The 18,730-nt window shown below is 40.1% G+C and overlaps 1 protein-coding gene across 1 annotated transcript in view; it reads right to left on the minus strand.

Moving 5' to 3' along the window:
* Positions 1 to 18,031, minus strand: part of NOX3 (NADPH oxidase 3) — a 58,204-nt gene extending 40,173 nt beyond the window's left edge. Inside the window, exons 1-7 of the mRNA XM_055311630.1 lie at positions 17,984 to 18,031; positions 17,253 to 17,348; positions 17,038 to 17,148; positions 15,957 to 16,041; positions 7,044 to 7,189; positions 4,324 to 4,505; positions 843 to 972 (exon numbers count right to left, since the gene is read on the minus strand). Coding sequence (XP_055167605.1) covers positions 843 to 972; positions 4,324 to 4,505; positions 7,044 to 7,189; positions 15,957 to 16,041; positions 17,038 to 17,148; positions 17,253 to 17,348; positions 17,984 to 18,031 — 798 coding nt within the window. The remainder of the gene's footprint in view (positions 1 to 842; positions 973 to 4,323; positions 4,506 to 7,043; positions 7,190 to 15,956; positions 16,042 to 17,037; positions 17,149 to 17,252; positions 17,349 to 17,983) is intronic.
* Between the last annotated feature and the right edge of the window lie 699 nt (positions 18,032 to 18,730).

The raw sequence follows: 18,730 nt of genomic DNA on the forward strand, positions 1-18,730 counted from the left end.
TGATGACTTCATTTCCCGAATCCCCAGCATTTACATACTATTATCCCATTTTTAATGACACATGTTTTAATGACACTGTTTCCTTCTAGTTTTGATCTGCTGGCTTCATTTATTTGCTTTTGTGCATCACCCAGCTGGGGTTTGCATTGTTCGAAGAAACCCGAGGAGACCAAATAAGGTCATTATTTCTACTTACCTATACCACAAACTGTAATGATGACAACATGCCCGGAAAATCTTATTTTTGAGATTTTGTGGACATTATCATCTACTCTAATGAATTAGGTCTCTTTTTGTCTAATGTCATTATTGCAGTCATGAGAGCTTAATTAGGATAGGAAGTAAATGCATTTACTACCCCACTTTTTTTGATCCCCAAAGTTGTAGAATGCAAGAAGGCAAGCTCAATAAAGAGGGCAAGCTTCTCATTTGGTTATTGCTTAACGTTTGTTGGAGAGATGGTGCTATTAATTCCCAGAATGGAGAAGGCAGTTCTGCAGGGGGAGAGGGAGCAGAGCTTGCTGAGCAAAGAGAGGGTGGCAAGCCAGAGACATGGTCAGTGCTTGCAGTGCTGTGCATTCCACCATGACAGACATCCACATTTAACCGTGAATGGAAGAGCACATTTCAAAATGGACAGAATGCTTTTTGGCAGTAAACCTCTTTTAAAATGATCCATAACTAGATTTCTCCATTAGCACACTTAATAAAGAGTAGGCTTTGTCTAGTGGTGACATGGGTTGTTCCTTTCTCAAGCACATAAAACTCTAGGTTTTGTTTTGTTTTTTTTTTTTAAATGATGGAGACAGTTATTTTTACAAAGCTCTTGGGTTCAGTCTTACCGAAGGCTCCTTGCCAGAAAATTGAGGCATGGGGCACTGGGCCATCTTCTGCCATTGAGCATGGTGGTCTCTACAGAAGGTGACGTTGTGCAGTAGCTGACTCTCAGGAGTCTGGCCTCGAACAATCCGACTTGCCATTAAAACAAAACAAAACAAAACAAAACAGAACCTAAAAATTTAAAATTGATTTTGTGCAGTCTTGTGATACCACAGATATATATTCTACACTGGGCTCTGGAGTAACACTTCAACTGTCTTGAAACTCAGGCTGTCATTCATTTCTCTCAGCGTCTTTAAAAATAGGAATTTAAGAAGCTTCAAGTAACTTTGAAGATCCCAGAAAAGAAGTGCCCCTCTGCGGTATCCTGTGTTAAATTGAAAGTGTCTATATTAGAGAATTCATAATGAAGGGAAATTGTTTGAACACATCCTTTTGTAGACTGTTGAATTTAATTAGGTTACATCTCGTCCTGATTGCTGATTCGGGCTAATTGGCTAACTTTGTACTATTTGGGTCTTTGGCAGATTTATTTAACTTCTACCCTTATTGGTTTGTTTCCGAGCACCTAGAAGTTTTCAAGTGAAGAAGTCAGAAGAAGTGCCCAGAATAATGATATATTCCCCCCCACCCCCCAGACCACTAGCAGGCCTAATGTTTGACAGGGTCAAAATAGGTCAGTGTGAAGTGCATCCTCAGGACCACATTGATGAATCTGAGGGTGAAAAGGAAGTCTGCCTTCATGAATGGAGCACTGGATCAAGAGTCCTGTAATCCTGCTATGTTATATTTGCCACGAGTGCAATACTGATTGACCTTTGATAGGTCGCTCTGGTGTAAGTTCCTTGGTTTACCCATTGGTGCACTGGGCTACAAAGCATAAGAATGAGGTCATGTAATCTGGGAGTTGTTCGATTCCTAGATGTTTATGAATAAAACACATTGGCTTATTTTTGAGGAACATGGTACTCACAGACTGAGAGACATTAGCATCACACGTGCTCACATCCTGTGTAGCCTGCAGAATAGCAAGTCCCCTTTTGCATCGTCGGGCACTGGGGGAGGGAGCACCTGTGCCCCTGGGGACTCCAAACCTCCACCCGGAGAGCTGACACTGCGGCCTTTGTCTCAGTCTGTTTTGTGGAAGTCATCCAAAACATCACTCTGAGTTCGATGAGCATAGCTATCTGTGAATCTCCCTTGAGCGATTGATGCCCAGAAATGGGAAGGGTGAATAATAAATAGGAACCAGAGGAAAAGATTCTATAACTTTTAACACCTTAGTTCTCAAGCTCTAGGTAACATTCTCCATATTATCTGAACTTCAGGACATTTCACAAAGGCAGTATCTTTTTAAAAATTAAAAAAAATTATGTCTTCATCTATGCTATCCCATAATAGAAAGATTAGTGGGCTTTAACACATTCCAATAATCCTACTTTACTTGGCATTTTGTATAGAATTTGCAAATTACTTTTTGCTGTAAACAGTAGCTGTAGAATACTTCAAGCTGAGAAGATTAAATGAAACCCTTATCCCAAAATAAGCCTTTCAACTAAGTTAAAATGACTAAAATATTTCATCTTATGAAATGTTATTTGGATATTAAAAAATATCTCCAATGCAACACTGGCCCATTGAAATCCTCTTGTGTGAATGCAGGATGGGGTGGGGGGGAGGCTTGGGGGGGCATGCATGATTTTTCTGATGAGGAGTTCCAGACCCACGTGGATGATGAAGAGCCTCTTAAAAGTGCAACAGGGGTTAGTGTCCCTGTAGCAGGAGAATAATCCACAGAGAAAGGGAGGACTGACAGTCTTGGGGGTGGAGCACTTTGGGACCATCCATCCTACTCCCCAAAATACACAGAGTCAGGATGAGGGATCAAGCATCAGGAGAGCTAACCGCTGATCTTTTAGAGACTAGAAAGCCATTAGCCAGGCCGTAGCACAAATATCAGCATTGACTGACTAGGATTTTAAGGATGAACAGAAGGATTGGCAGTTTTTTGGTGTAAAATATGCCCCTGGGGGGCAGGAAACATTGCTCCCTTCTACAATTATCTGTGTGTCAGACAAGCTGGTGGGTGGGGGGGTGCTCTTAGGCTTGGGCAGTGGCAGCAGCAGAAGTGACCCCCTTCAAGAAGTGGAGGGCTGAGCTGGAGGAGCAGTTAGTGTGGGGAAGAGGAGAGAGGAGGCGAATCATGTAGAGCTGCCATAGGGCCCTGGGTGAGCCCCACAGTCACCCTGTCCTGTATGCCGGGCAAGGCCCTGCAGTCTCTGTGGCAATGCTCTTCCCAGTGAAGACAGAAGAGAGCCCCTCTCCCCCAGGCTCAGTAGCTGCAATAGGAGCTGCAATGGGAGCTGCAATGGGAGCTAAAGGTGCAGGAGAGGGGATCTGCTGGTGCGGGAAGAGGAGGAAGAGCTTCTGGAGAGCCAGGCAGGGTCTTGGCAACATCCTGTGCCAGATTCCTGCAGGTGTGGAGGAATGTCTCCTGTGAGCCAGGAGAGAGCTGTTCCAGAAAAGGTTGGGTTGTCTGAAGACTGGCGCCCCACATCTGACTCTGGCACTTATCTGTCCTGGGACCTTGAGTGAATCACTTAACCCTCCCGAACCTGCTTCCCCCTTATGAAACAAGGATAACATCACCATCTTTATTAGACAGGACTATTGTTGGGGTCCACTGGATCATGCACACAATAATGCTCTGAAAATTGTGAAATGGAAAAACAAGGCATCAGTTTATGGAATAGTTAATGTGGGGCAGAGTAGTGAATAGATATCAATGGGTTAGTTGGTCCAGAGTCATTGTGAGACTATTTAAAGAACTGAAAACCTTGTATTTGAGGGTGCTATAGTTCAGGGACTTCTCTATCTTTCTGATGTAGAGATTAATAGTTTCAGACGTGTATTGGATGCCCTAATGGCATTGTATGGGATGTTCGGGCAAGAAGGAATTCTAGAAGTCAGACAGGGAAACTGAGGTCCAGAGAATTTAAAGGTCTTGCACATGACCACCATGATGACTAGTGGCAGAGCCCAGGTCTGGCTCCATCTGGCACACTCTTCCCTCCTCCACACTGGGCTTCCCAGTGGGTGGTTTGGTTAAGCAGAAATGACATCTGGGTGTCCGAAATATATATCCTGACTAATCCTATGTAATTTGGATTGTGGAAATATGTTATGAATGAAACACAGATCTATTGTTTTCCAGCATTCATTAGCATTTCTGGATCTTATAAACACGTCAAGATTCCCCAACAGAGTTAGCAAGAAAAATAAAGATACTACTTCATCATCTATGTTGCTTACTTTTGGTTACTAAAAAAAAAAAGATGTTTGCCCCAGTGAATGTTCTTTTCCATACACTCTATGTATTTTTTAGTCCCTGCCAGTCATCTTCCTCTACCCAAAGGGCTTTCTAAGATGATTTTGAGGTTCACAGACATAAAATCTTACACTCTGAGCACAGTATGGACTTACCCGGCCCCATGGATAGCCAGACCAATAAAGAAGATGATAAACACATGGTGTGTGTACCAGAACAACTCATATGAGACCTGTCTGATGGACTCGGTGGAAGAGGTCATGATCAAGACTAAAGCCAGAGAGATGATCAGGCCAGTAACACCCGCAATTGTTGTTAGTAATTCAGTAATGGTGTTCTAAAAGAAACAAGCATCATGACATTAATGTCTTAGTTATGTTTTTCCATTTTAGGGTCAATACTTGAGAGTCCAAGCAGGGAATAATTCAAAATGTTCTAATCAGGAACATATTCGTTTCAAAAAGGGTCCCTGTATGACTCAAGAAGGGAGCTTCCTTGTCCTTTCCTTTGTCCCATTTGATGGCAGACATTTGCTTTGCTCCAATTTCATCAAATGCCATTGAATCACTTACATGTTTTCCATCTGTGTAAATCAACCTTTCTGTCAAAGTTATTATGCTGAATGGAAATTAAGGCAATATATGAAAATGCATCTTAAGATAAAATACTGCAAAATAAATCTAAGTCTCAAATTTTGAATCTTTAAAATAAAAATGTGGATTGCCATGCTTAATTGCATTTTAACATTAATAAACACTTTTTTTTAGAGAGATTCCTCTGAGGCATTCCTAATAAAGCAGCTGCACATTCTGTTCCCCTGGTAGTTATTCCTTGCTCTTGCTTTTTAATTGGAAGGACCATGACTTGCATTTCTTTCATGCCACCTCAGGAGGCTTGGAGTATGGCTTTGTAAATCCTAGGTGATCAATAAAGATACAGCTATTCTTATCTGGTAGACACTGCCAAAAGGCTGGATTTCTGACCCATGAGTGCAAGGGATGGTTAAATAGCCTTTTAGAATATGAATCACAAAGCACTTTGTATTTACTGTGGGTTTTCCATACTCTTGCCAAGTCATTAGTATTCATACGTTGTGTTACTATCGTTGAGACGACCGACCGTGAGCTCAATAAACTCACACTGTATCTTTTGTCAGTAAAATCTCATTAATTTGGGCTGCTTTGAGATCTCAAGGTAATTTGAATAGGGACTTCTTGTTTATTTTTTTTTTCTTCATAGAGCAAATAGTTGAAATAAAATTGGGAGGGGTATGTCTAAAACGTTTAAAAGATTTTTTTTTTCAAGTGTACTCAGGCATTTTAGAAATCCGTTTATATCATAGGATGTGCTAATTTCAAATCATCCTTCTTTGCTTATTAAAGCAAATCCCCACTTCCCCTTTCTTGCAACATATTTTTATAGACTAGTGTGAGTTGCCACGTATCCTCTAAAATAATCCCATTGCATCTCTTTAGAAATACTCTATAACATACACTTTGTGTTACAGATATTTTCTCCGAATGTACCAATTTGTATTATTGATCTTTCTCCAAATACCCCAAAGTAGAGGGTTTCTTGAACTTAATTAGCACTTACATAGTATATTACTTTTAAAATTTTGAGATAACTATATTGGGGATAACTTAATTATCTTGTTAAATTACTTTAAAAGTACTTATAATAAATACTGTTCACTGTATGGTCTTTTTAAAACATTGAGGCTTATTCTCGGCTGTCTATAACAATGAGCTTTCCAGAGCCTAGTGGGGAAAAAAAAGAGTTAACCCCAGCAAGTGCCAAAATAAATATTGCGGCTCAAATGAGTGACCCCAAAGGCCTTCCCACAGGCTTAGGGCATCCGTGTTTTTGATTTATAACTTTGAAACTTGTGCTTCTGATTGTTGTCCGCTAAGAAAATGTAGCTCTATTTGATCAATGGTCAGATATTGGAAGTCATCTTAGGATAAATTAGGGACATGCCAAGGAAGAATTTCCCCAAAAAGAGACTTTGAATTTTGCTTCTTCAAATAAGGCTGCACGGGCAAAACGGTCACGAAAGAGGTGGCTCTGAGGTTAACAGAGACATTTCAATTGCTGGAGTGCATTGTCTTTGGGTTCTTCATGAACAATACCAATTTTTTAGCCTATTCAACATACTGGATGCCTAGTCTAATAGGTCAGTACATGATCCAATATTTTGATTAACCAGGGAAAGAGGGGTAGGAGGTAGATAAAGGGAGAGCAAAGTCTTAATCTCTACAGGTGGATTTCTGGAGCTACATTTCTGATTCTGTTTTTGTTTCCCACATGTGCTGTCACTCTGTGCACACAGGTAATTAGTGTTAATGATGTCACTAGCCATGCAGGTCTGATTATTAAATTAGCTACTTTGCCCAGTATCAGATTTGGCAAACCAGCCAGGCACATGTGTGCCAAAATATGACACAGGAGAAGAGATCCAAAAGCAATTTGCAAATTGAAAATGAAGACATCCAATTTATAATCCCTGGATTTAGATGGCACTTCACATTCTTTGATTCTAGCAAGGCAAAAATATCTAATCATGAGCTATTTTAAAATTTAAAATATTAAGGTTTTAACAGGTTACTGCATTTCCTGTTTAGGTTTATTTATTATGTTTTGATTTAAATGGATAAAGTGGCATCAGTTTTTCTTCTTGTTCATAACCTCTTAGCAACATTTATGAAAAAAATAGCTTTTTAAAAAAATGGTGAAATTGATATTAACATTTGGCAGAAACTTCTCTCCAGCTCTTTTATTAATAGCTTTTGAAACACAGTGTTCCTGATAAAGCGATTGGAAAATGAAGGGTTTTTCAGATGAGAAAGTAGGTAGCATACAAGGAAGGACTCACTGTGTGGAAGGTCCGGATGGGGTTGAGGTAGCTCTCATTTGGGGCATTGCCAAGTTTGGAAAGTGTAGCCGGAAGGCCCTGTACTTCAGCTGACTGGCTCCAGTGGTAACGCTGCAGGTTGCACAAATGTGCCACTATGTGGATGGCTACGGTTGAGGAGATGACATCAGACATGCGCCATATGGATTTCTTCCTTTGTGGCTACTCAAAAACTCAATGCCTCTATGGTTAAGTTTCTCTGTTCTGGTTTTTGTGATCTCGAAAGAGTGATTTATTTCTGCATCTTTCACAGTGTCTTGGATGGAGTGGATTGAATAGTTCTAAAGGTACTCTGTGATTCACCACACTTCACTTTAATTAAATGAAGAAATAGAGTAAATCTCAATTCCTCATAATTTAATTATCAATATATGTTCATTCTGCAAGTGGGATAGGTATTAGGATATCACAACATAATTTTATATTTGTTCCAATATATAATTCCATATTATATGTAGAACATGTTCTGTTTTACATGCATGTATATAGATTCCATATTTTATATATTTATGTAATATGTTTTCCAAGAAATCGCAGAGCATTATTCTAGAAATCACAAAGCAGTATTCTAGAATACATGGGCATATGTGCATTTGACGTAGGTGATAGATACCAGGGAAGAGTTTTTGTTCTCTTTCAGACATTATACTTTCTATTCTTCCTTTATATATTTCAGAGTATATGTATATTTACCTGTACACATACACATATACACAATATCTTTGCACGTATTATTCCTAAAGGATCAAAATAAGCTAGTATTTATAGAACTAATCCTCTCTGTATATTCTTTTTTAAAAACGATTTTATTTATTTATTCATGAGAGAGAGAGAGAGAGAGAGAGAGAGAGAGGCAGAGACATAGGCAGAGGGAGAAGCAGACTCCCTTCAGGAAGCCTGATGTGGGACTCAATCTCGAGACTCCAGGATCATGCTCTGAGCCAAAGGCAGATGCTCAACCACTCAGCCACTCAGGCATCCCTCTCTCTGTATATTCTTAAGAAGAAAATTCAGCTTTCTCATTCTGAGAACTGGTGATGTCTAAATTCTAAATGATGAGAACAAGCTCAGGAACACAGCATCATTTAGCCTGAAGAGGCTGTGCCCAATGCCACTCTCTCCTGTCTTGTAAAATCTGTGGGGAAGCTAATAGTCACAACATCTAGACAAGGACCTCCTCCCGGTGCTTTTCCTGCAAATGAAAGCCCTATTGGGTAACCTGTTGATACTGGCCACTAGGATCAGATTCACGTGTGAAATGAGAATTTATGACCCAGGGTGTAGATAACTTCCCATTTGATTATCTTTTTTTCCCTTTCACCATGAAAAGCAGCAGTGACTACTACTATTATGCAGTCTCTATGCATTGTAGGCAAATTCTGGAAACTTCTATGGTTGTACATTGTGGGTTGAGGTGTGGGGATTGAAAGAAAAAGTAACAGCAGAAACTTCTGAGAATGTTGGTGGTATTTTGGTTCTGTGGTCCTAATAGATTTATTTAGCAATACCATCTGCTATTTAGTTTTACTCTCTGTCCCGAGTTTCTTTGATCAGAGCCATTCCCTTTTCTGCCCTGCAAAGTTGTTTTCATGCTCTAAGACCCAACTCAAAAGTTGTTTTCTATCAAGTATCTTCCAATTCCACAGGCACCAATGTTGCCAATGATACAGCAAATATTTGATTGCAACATTTCCCAGATATTATTGTTAATGAATACTTATTTGCATCTAAGTTGCCCAATGGACTCTGATGCCTCAAGACTTTTTCAACTTGTAACCTCAACACTTGGCACGTTGCTTACCACCAGTATGTGCTTCATAAGAATTTGCTGAGTGACAATGAGCTTCCAGAAAAGGACAAAGGGTCAGGAGGTTGTCTGTAGATGCAATATTGTTGGAGTAGTGTTTTCCCTGCTAATTCATTTTTTTTTTGCATATTTTCCTGCAGCCTTCAAGTTAGAAATAAATTCCAATATGCTGTTGGTTGAAGCTCACCTAAGAAGGCAAAGCACGATGGTATTTCTGAGTCCACGTGTTGACTGCCTTCTTATGGGTATGGTACTTATGGGTACGGTACCGGTAGCACCAAAAAGACATTGTATTTCTTCCTTATGTTCCATTTGTCAATAAATGTGGCCGTGTCTATGAAGGGGTTGCCTTGTTTAGTCTCAGTGTTAACAAAGCTAGAAAAGTTTTGTCTAGTAGCCATCACTCCCAATATGTTATATATAAAATGGAAACTATTTGCTAAACTGGACACAAATATGTTCAGCACTATTCCTAATTTCTAATTTCTGATAATTATCTTAAAGCATTTTTTAAAACATCATATTTCTCATTGCTATTATATCCAAAATTTACTAACCTCCAAATACCGTTATGAATACTTTGGGTGTATTATCTCATTTAATTCTCAGGTATTAGTTTTGTTGCCATTTGACAGACCAGTATTCAAAAGGTTATGGCACTTCTTGTTCACCAAAGGCAAAGGTGAGATAAAACCCTGTTTGCCTGAATACAGAGCCCTATGTTTGACCTTTAAGTTATATTGCTCCTTTTCATGGATTAATAATTGTTATACTTTACTGGAAACCAATTTCTACTGTGGGCTTAGTTAAAACTCTTTGAATGGTTCCCTGAGTGTCTTTAGAGTCAAATAGCTCCTGAGACGAATTGCAACCTTTGGAGTCTCTGTTGCAGGTGGCTGGCCACTCTCCCTGTGCTCCCCACCCCTTTACCCTTACCCCTCTGCCTCTGGTTGTCCTCAAGTCTCCATGGACTAAAGCACTCCAGACAGAGTAGAGCTGTCCCCATTTTACAGAGATACTGAGCTTCAAGGCATAGCTACAGTTACAATTCCATAATCCACATGTGACAGCCAGAAAGGAAATAAAGGATAGATTCCATGTCTTTTATATTCTGCATTCTATGGCTTTCTCCTCCTGTGTAAGGAGTTGTTGATCACAATCTATTTTCTATTAGATTGATTTCCACATGAGAATTTGACACTGTTAAACTAGATTTAAGTACATTTATTGAATGAGCAAAGATATCGAACTATTTATTTATTCTTATTGCCAGGTCTCCCATAACAGAGCTGAGGAAATTTAATGAAGTAGTATAGGAAAACCCAAGATGCTGTTTAAGAGGTAGCTCCCGAGGGAACATACTGAAAACTACTCTCTCCAGCTTTTTTTTCACGTAAAAGTCACGTCTGAAATGTTCCTTTGCTCCAACGGTCTCCATTTTGTTTCCTTTCCTACAGGTAGAAGCTAAAAAGTAGAATATCTTATTTTATTTATCTCAGGAATTCTCAGAGGGAAAACTACTTGTGCCCATTCGGTTTATCTAAACGTTTGATTTCCTCTGAGGCCCGACCCTAATTTTACTGTGATCTTGGCTCAGAACTAAAGGTATCCCACCCACCAACTCCACAGCTGCTGGGACTTGGTAGATACCCAGAGAGATACTAATTTTGCATTTTTCAGACATGGTATATTCTATTTTTCCTTTACACACTAAATTATTTTTAAAGATTTATTTCTTTATTTGAGAGAGAGAGAGAGAGTGGGGCAGAGGAAGAGAGAGAGAATCCCAAGCTGACTCCCTGCTGAGTGGAGAGCCAGACATGGGGTTTGATCTCATGACCCATGAGATCATGACCTGAACCAAAACCAAGAGTCAGAAGCTCAACGGACTGAGCAACCCAGACACCCCCACTTCAGTTATTTTTATACGAACAGCAACAGCCACACTATCTATGTGGACAGTGCAATTTACTTCAAGTATAGTGATACGGTTTGACTTTTCTCTCTCTTACTCATCAGAATCTTATCGTGTTACTAGATTTGTTATTAGAATGTAGCCAGATGGACACCGAGAAGGATACTTCTCAGTTACTTCATTTCTTTCAGCCCACGTTCTTATCTGTAAAATGGGTGGATTGAATGAAACTAGAGGCTATCTTGGCTTCCTTCCAGCTATCTGGCTCCTGCATCTCCATCGAAGTTAACTGGGAACACGTATCATCCAAAGAGATCTGTAATCCAATGTGAAAGTGATGCAAACACGAGATGCATGTTTTAATTTTTTCAAAAGCAACACTGGCTTAAAGGAACTTTTTAAATTTTGTGGCAAATCCCATGCCATCAGTTATGCACGTATACTCTTCCCAGCACCTCTGAGGACTTTCTGCTGAGCCCGTAGAAGAGTCTGAGACACACATTTCCAGAATCCACCCAAATGTCAGGCTAAAAGTTGCTATAACTGGATCTTTGCACAATCTTACTTTCTTACCAAAGTACTTCTACAGTTAAAAGAGAGCAGCAGTCTTGGACAAACCACAAATGCACATTTAATTGGTGTGTGAACTTCTGAGTTCAAATAAGGAGCTTTTATTGAAGAGTGAACAAAAAAATCATAAAGGCTACAATTAGAGCCAGTTGCCCTGAGAAAGTTTCTTTTCCTTCTTTCTTTCCTTCTTTTTATTTTTCAGGAGATGAAAGGAAGCATAATTGAGGGAGAATCTTGGAAGGGCAGTCAGTTCTTGCTATCTTTCTGCCTGCCTGTCAGTGATAACAGTCATTTTGGAGTTAGTCACCTCCTAATTAAGCAGCCTTCAGAAATAAGGACCCAGGGACATATCCTGGCTCTGCTTCTACAGCCACAGCCTGGTCCTCAAACTTTTAAGTTTGTGGTCTGATTTCTGCAGGAATACACGTTGACTATGGCACCATGGGCACACCACTCATTTGTGAATCCCATTAAATTATGCTAGGCAGGGCGGGGGAGACAGCCTGCTTGGAGGTCCCAATGCCTCTGCACCCCGCCCCTCCCCCCCGGAATCAGTAGCAATTCTTTCCGGATCTGGTCCTGAAGAATTAGGGCCTCTGGGGCTGTTCTCTCTCTTGGGGTCTCCAAATCTTTCTATTCGGTACCCTTCCTCCGAGCTCACTCCTCTCAACCCGTTCCTAACGTGTATTGAGGTTTGTAAACTAATCTTAGACACGCATCAGGAGCTGCGTCCTGGAGCAGGTCCCTGGAGCCTAGCAGGTGGGAGCTGCCTGGGTCACTATTCGAGGCCGCCTCTGAAGGAGGCTCCGGGTCACGGTGCTGCTATTTAGTTGGAGGGTCTTTAAGGTCTACTATGGACCACAGAGTCCACAAAGATCCACATTAATAAGAACGAAGAGGCTGTGAAACTGGGATTTTTATACCACCAGGGTTATAGGTCTCTGAAAATGATTTATTAGTGGTTGGAGAATGCTCCAGCAGCTCTTATCACAGGCAGGCAAGCGGGAAGGCAGGAAGCCAAAAGAAGAGTTTCTGTCACTGCGTTTTCGGTGATGCCCTTGATTATAGATACCATTGTTTGTCTCGCCCCTCCTCCCCAGCCTACTTCCACCAGGCTCTAATTACATCCTTTAATGATTTGACCAATTAAAGCCTGCAGTTCAACTTAGAGAGGAACGGATGAGAAATTAGGCGCTGGCACGCCAACTTCGATGTGGATGCACTTCTTCCAAGGTTACACACCTCTATTAAGCCAGTCGGCTATTTGAAAAGCAGCATAATGGGCGATGCTAATAAAATAAGCACGGGGACATTTTCAGCTGCTCCCAAGCGAATACACCAGAAGGACAAAATGTGAAAAGCAAAGGGATATCTATGAAACCAGGGCTTAGCATTTTTTTTTTTTCCTAAAAGCGCAGTTGCCAGCCGCATTTCTTCGTTAGTGTGAAATGTAATAATTGCTATGTCAGGGTTTGGGAGAAGCAGAGAGCTTTCTCCCCACCCTCCTGCCTTTGCTGGGAATGGAAGCAGCCCTGCGCTGCTGGTTGCCATGGTGGTGGGGGAGGAGTGCTTTGCTCTCAGAAGCAGTCTGACCCTGGGGGGTGGGGTGGGGGGAGCCCTGGGATGTTTGGGAGCCCAGCAAAGCAGTGGGGGTTCAAGCAGAAGAAGGCCCCGAGGGGATACTTGATCCTCTCCAGGGATCTGTGAGGGAAGGAGGGAGGAAGAGTGTCCTGATTCCTCTTGTGGCAGAATGTGAATTTATCTTATCTCCCACGACTGGCATCGTTTTGAATCTCTTCCCTGCCCACACCCTATGTTTCCTTCACCGAGCTGCTGCTGGACCCCTGAACAACTGCTCTGTCACCTCTTGTACCTTTCTCACAAATTCCCCTAATCCCTTTTGCCTGCTGGCTGACTCCTGTTCATCCTCAAGTTGGACCACATTTGTTGAGGGTCTATTATGTGCCAGGGGCCAGGAAAGCCAAGTCAGATAAGGTATATTTCAGCCCCTGTGGCGATCAGAGTCTGAGAAATCTTACTCGGTAGTAGGAGGGGTGACTGAGGTCTGCGGGAGAAGTGGGCTGACAGCCCAGGCCTGGTAGGTCAGGGGGTGGCAGGCCAGGCAAGGAATCCTGGATATGGCAACGTCTTATCCACTGAGTAAGAAGAGGAAGAGCATTTAACATGAAGGGGATAACAGGAACAAAGGCACAGACTACTGGCTGGGCATCTCCAAGGAGAAGAAGCCAGGGAGTATGGAGGGGGCAGGGCTCACTGAGTGGCGGGGCCCTCCGGCCATGCTATACTTAGGTTTGATTCTCTTTGCAGTAGTGGCAAGTGGATGACCTTGTAGTCCGTGGTTTCCGAGAGACAACCTGACAACAAGTCTGCACATCTGGAGTTGGATAGATTGAATTATTGTTCTTTTAAGTCCATAGAGGAAAAAGCATAAACATGCTTATCATAGATCACAGGACCAATCAGTGGCAGGGGAATAAAATAATTTGGTTGCCTGATTCTAATCAACTGCTGTCCCTGGTAAATTATTATTCTCCATTCTGAAAACAGTACTGCCTACACTACTTTAAGGTTACAGCTTCTTTTAGGGTATCTTGCACATCGGAGACATTCAATAGACTTCACTGATGCATTTATTCTATTGATATATGATTACATAGAAAATATACATACCCAAAGGTTTAAGGACAAACCTATTGGATAACATTTTCTTTTATTTTCTGCTTCCTTTTCTGATGTGTTTCGATGATTCCTTTTCTGATGGTTTTTTTGGACACTTCTCTCTTTCTCTTAGAGTCCAGATCTGCCTTAAACTGATTGCATAGGGATAATATCCTTCCTGCCATTTTACTGTATTTTATCTCCTCTTTTAATGCAGGGATGAAAGATTCTTAAGATTTTTTAATAATTTATTTCTTTATTCATGAAAGACACAGAGGGAGAGGCAGAGACATAGAGGGAGAATGCAGGACTTGATCCCAGGATCCTGTGATCATGCCCTGAGCTGAAGGCAGACGCTCAACCACTGAGCCACCCAGGTGTCCCAAATTCTTAAGATTTTAAAGGAAACTTAGAGATTCCTTGAATTCTTTCTCTGATGAGCCTTCCAAGTAGCGATCTGGACTCCACTTAGACATAGCCCACGACGGGAACTCCGTATACTCAGGGACCCTCATTCCAATTTTAGATAATTTTGAAGGTCTGGAAAAGACTTCCATATCTAAGCTGAAGTCTGCTTCCCTGAGTTTTCATTCCTTCATTTGTTCAACTCATACATTAAAGGTTTTTGGCACCTCCGTGGACTCTGCCATAAGTAGGCACTTGGGACATAAAGATGCATTAGCTTGTTCTTTGCCCTCCATCCCTTGGCTAGTTTTCTCTAGGACATGATGTCTTCTTACCCTGATTTCTTAACAAACTACAAAGAACTCTGGCAGACATTTCCTGGGTTGGTTTAATCTGGCACTGAAGACAACTGATGGGGAAATCTCCCCACATGTCTCACTGCACACCCGAAGTTGTGTTAATTGGCACTTGGGCACTGTCTGTCATGTCTTGTTGCTTAATTAAATCCACATTTGTTTTGAGTGTTCTTTTTACTCTGCTATTTTTTATGCATGAGAGGATAAAAACAAATGAGGAAAACATTTTATAGTTAAATTAGTTTGAGAGAAACAGTCCTGAACCATAACTCTTTATTGTGCACATAGCCTTTCATTTCAGTGTATCTGTTGTCCAACAAAACCACAAATGAGTTGGTTATTGCTCAGCGTCTTTTCTTCCTCATCAGAGCTTAACCTTGGCCCCGCATGCTAATTTTTATTGTATTTCTATTGAATTCTCTTGTTTTCTTATTCAAGAAATAACAATAACGCTTTATACGCTATAAAGCTTCATATCTTTTCAAGGTCCTTTTATATCCACTGGCTCCATACTATTCAGAACCCTGTTCACCTACTTTTCCTTTTTTCTTTTTTCTTTTACTGCCTATGATACCATTTTCCTATGACTCTGAATGAGATTCTGAGTACAGAACAGTTTTATTTCCAATGTGAATCATATTGAATAGCACAGTTTTCATTTTGCAATTAGGTATTTATTGTCATGATCTCAACAAGCTTAATTATTCACAAATGACAATGAAATTTCATAAGCTTTTCCCTGACAAACTGCAGGCTTGGCAGGGAAAACTATATGAGTCTAAATCAGAAATTCAAAAATTCCACTTAGGGGCACCTGGGTGGCTCAGTGGGTAAAGTTTCTGCCTTCAGTTTAGATCATGATCCCAGCACTCTGGGATTGAGCCCTGCATCAGATTCCTTGCTCAGCGGGGAGCCTGCTTCTCCATCTCCCTCTGCTCCTCCCTGTGCTTGTGCTCTTTCTCTCTCTCAAATACATAAATAAAATCTTAAAAAAAATCCATTTATATAATGTTTATGTGGTCAAAGGAAGGCAAAGTCTTATTTAAGGGTGAGCCTTTGGTGGAAGGGGAATGAAAACAAAACTACCAAGCTAAACATTAGGTTTTGTAAAATCCACTGAGCAATGAATACGAAGCACTCACTTGCATTAACGGCTATCCCATAGGCGACCAGTTTGTGGAATTTGAGATTTTTGTCTAACTGTCTCCTCCACGGTCCTCTGCAGCACTGGGGTAACAGAAAATGAAAGTCTTATCTGGGAAAAAAAATCACAGTGATAATAACATCCTGAGAGCTAAGAGTGGGACTCAGGCTCTGCCTCAACATTCCTGAAGGTGGTGCAATGGGGCACAGTAGTTAGTGGTCATTAATTTGTCCAAGAAGCAAAGCCAAATGGATATTACTGGCTTTGCTGAAATTTCAACTCAATAAAAGTGAAAGAGGTAGTATAGTTCCCTGACCATAAGTCCAAATTCTAGACTAAACCTGCTAATGTCTGTGCCTCGACTAGTTTAGGAAGTGAAGATGGAAACCATCATCCTTATGGATGTAGTTTAAATAGATTCTAAAGTATTCCTTATCACATGAAGAAAGGCACTATATTCATCTACATCTAAATATTCATAAAATTTTGATGATGATTATATAATAAATTATTTCATCTAGTTAGGGTTATTGACGTTCTCATTTTTCTGTACAGTGCATTACTCTAGTCAGCAGGAAACACAGTAACCAACACAATCAAGTCAATATAATTAGGAAGTATGCTGTTATGTGTGGTAGGGGTTAAAATCTACATACTGAAACCTGTGTGCTGTGATTGTGCATTCCTGGGCTGAGAGCTCTGAAAGACGTGTCCTTAGTGGCATTTGGCTCAACTGCATATTTGTCTCCTTTCAATTACAAATGGTAATATTTCAAACTGTTATAATTCTTTTATCTTTGTGAGTCAGGTTAATTCTATTAGCCATCTTTTTCCAACAGAGCAGATGCATCAGGGAAAGGCTGAGCAATGACTCCAATGTCTTGCTGGGAGTGAACGGCAAGAGCAAAAGTCAAAAGAGATGTACTAACTTGTGATTTTTAGTTTTAGCCATTGTGTTCTCTCGGACAAAGAAACATACTTCAATTCAAATTTCAGAGTAAAGCACATCTTGGTCTTCCATGGCACTTATATTAGAACATTATAACAGCTGAAAATTTTTCAGATATTTTAGTACTTACGGTACTTGTCCCTCTCATGAATGAAATAAGGTTTCGACTGATTGGTAATAGAATTAGCATACAGTTAAAATTCAGGCATACTGCAGATGCTCGCGCCCAAGCCAGCGTTGACTGTCCATATATAAAGACACGAGAGAGACACAATGAGAGTAACGAAGCTGGGCAAGACAGAATGTTTTCCAAAATGATAATGTGTAGTCACCAACTCTACTTACACCCAGAATAACTCGTGTGTAAAGGAAAGACTCTTCCTCTTCATACCAACAGAAGGTGTCAATAAACAGATATAAATTGACTCCCAGCCATGAGAGCTAATGTTGAATGAAAAGAGACCAATCAATACTATCTTCAATCTTTCCTTCTGTTCAAAATCACTTGGGGTTCTTCTTTTAAAGTGAAATGAAGAACTTCTAAATATTAATCAGACTTACTCTATACTTATTTCTCATAGATTAGTTTTTAACAGTGATGGTATTACAATGGTAATAAATTGTTAACTTTATAACAAAGATTTTAAGCACATATGGGTATACTTTAAGGAATTTAATGAAAAGTACAAAACCTTCCTAATCAACATCACTCTGTTTTAAATCAATGATGGCAAAAGGAAGAAATCTTTAAAAACAACCCAGTAAGTACTCTAGAAAAATTCCAATTTCGTAGTCTAATTCAAAGACTTCATTTGATTTAGAGAAACATTCATACATTATGCAGAAACAAACTACTTGACTTTAAAAATAATTAGAAATGAACTCAGTCGAAAAACAACTTTACATGATTCTGTAAGGGTAAATTAAATATATCTACTAAATGTTTTCTAACAAGTTTTAGTCTTTTACCAAAGTAATACTTCAAGCTATTTAGCATTCCTATACAAATTATCTTAAAAATCAAAGACTGTCTAATATATATATATTTAAACTTGAATAATAAAAATGATACTTACTACTAATGTGACAGAGAGACTCTCATTCAAAATCCAGCACCCCATCATGACAGCTTTGCTGTCAGTAAATTATTTCTTTCATTCACCTGAGCCTGGATGCTGTATCCTTAGTAAGGGCTTCCCTGCTAAATTATTATGTCTTTTTGTCTCAGGAAGCACCTACTGGGAGCAGCTCTCGAGGAATTTCTAATTAAGGACTTCTTGCCAAAGGCACATCACCACAATGACATGCCTCATGACCTGGGTGAGTACAAGGCAAGCCTCTGTCTAATGATTCTCTTCTTCAAAGATTTCATAAGAAAAGAAAGCTAATTTTATTAAATTATCCTCCTGTACTTTATACCCCGTTCATTTTCTACATGATTGCAGTCAAGATGATAATAAGTCTTTACGTAAATTTGAGAAATAACCTCATTGCTGAAGGTTGGGTACAGCAAAACACTTCACATGAACTTTGTCTACTTTATTTTCTCTACTGCTTTACTTCTTTTCCCTTCCTTCTTTTAAAAAATTCCTTTATAGAATGGTGGTAAATAAATATGAATTAAACAGTCTTTCAGAAGATGGTGAAGAAAAGAGAAAAAGATCTTTGAGTATGACTATAAAGAATGAAGTAGATGGTATTTGTGGGATTGATCGAATAAATACTATCCCCCCCCCCCATCCCACTTGATGCACCCATGAGATAGATGAGAATATCCCTTTATACTTAGTGATGCTAGGAGAGGCTGTGATGAATCTGGTCAT

This window comes from Nyctereutes procyonoides, unplaced genomic scaffold, assembly GCF_905146905.1.
Source record: "Nyctereutes procyonoides isolate TBG_1078 unplaced genomic scaffold, NYPRO_anot_genome, whole genome shotgun sequence".
Taxonomy (NCBI): Eukaryota; Metazoa; Chordata; class Mammalia; order Carnivora; family Canidae; genus Nyctereutes; species Nyctereutes procyonoides.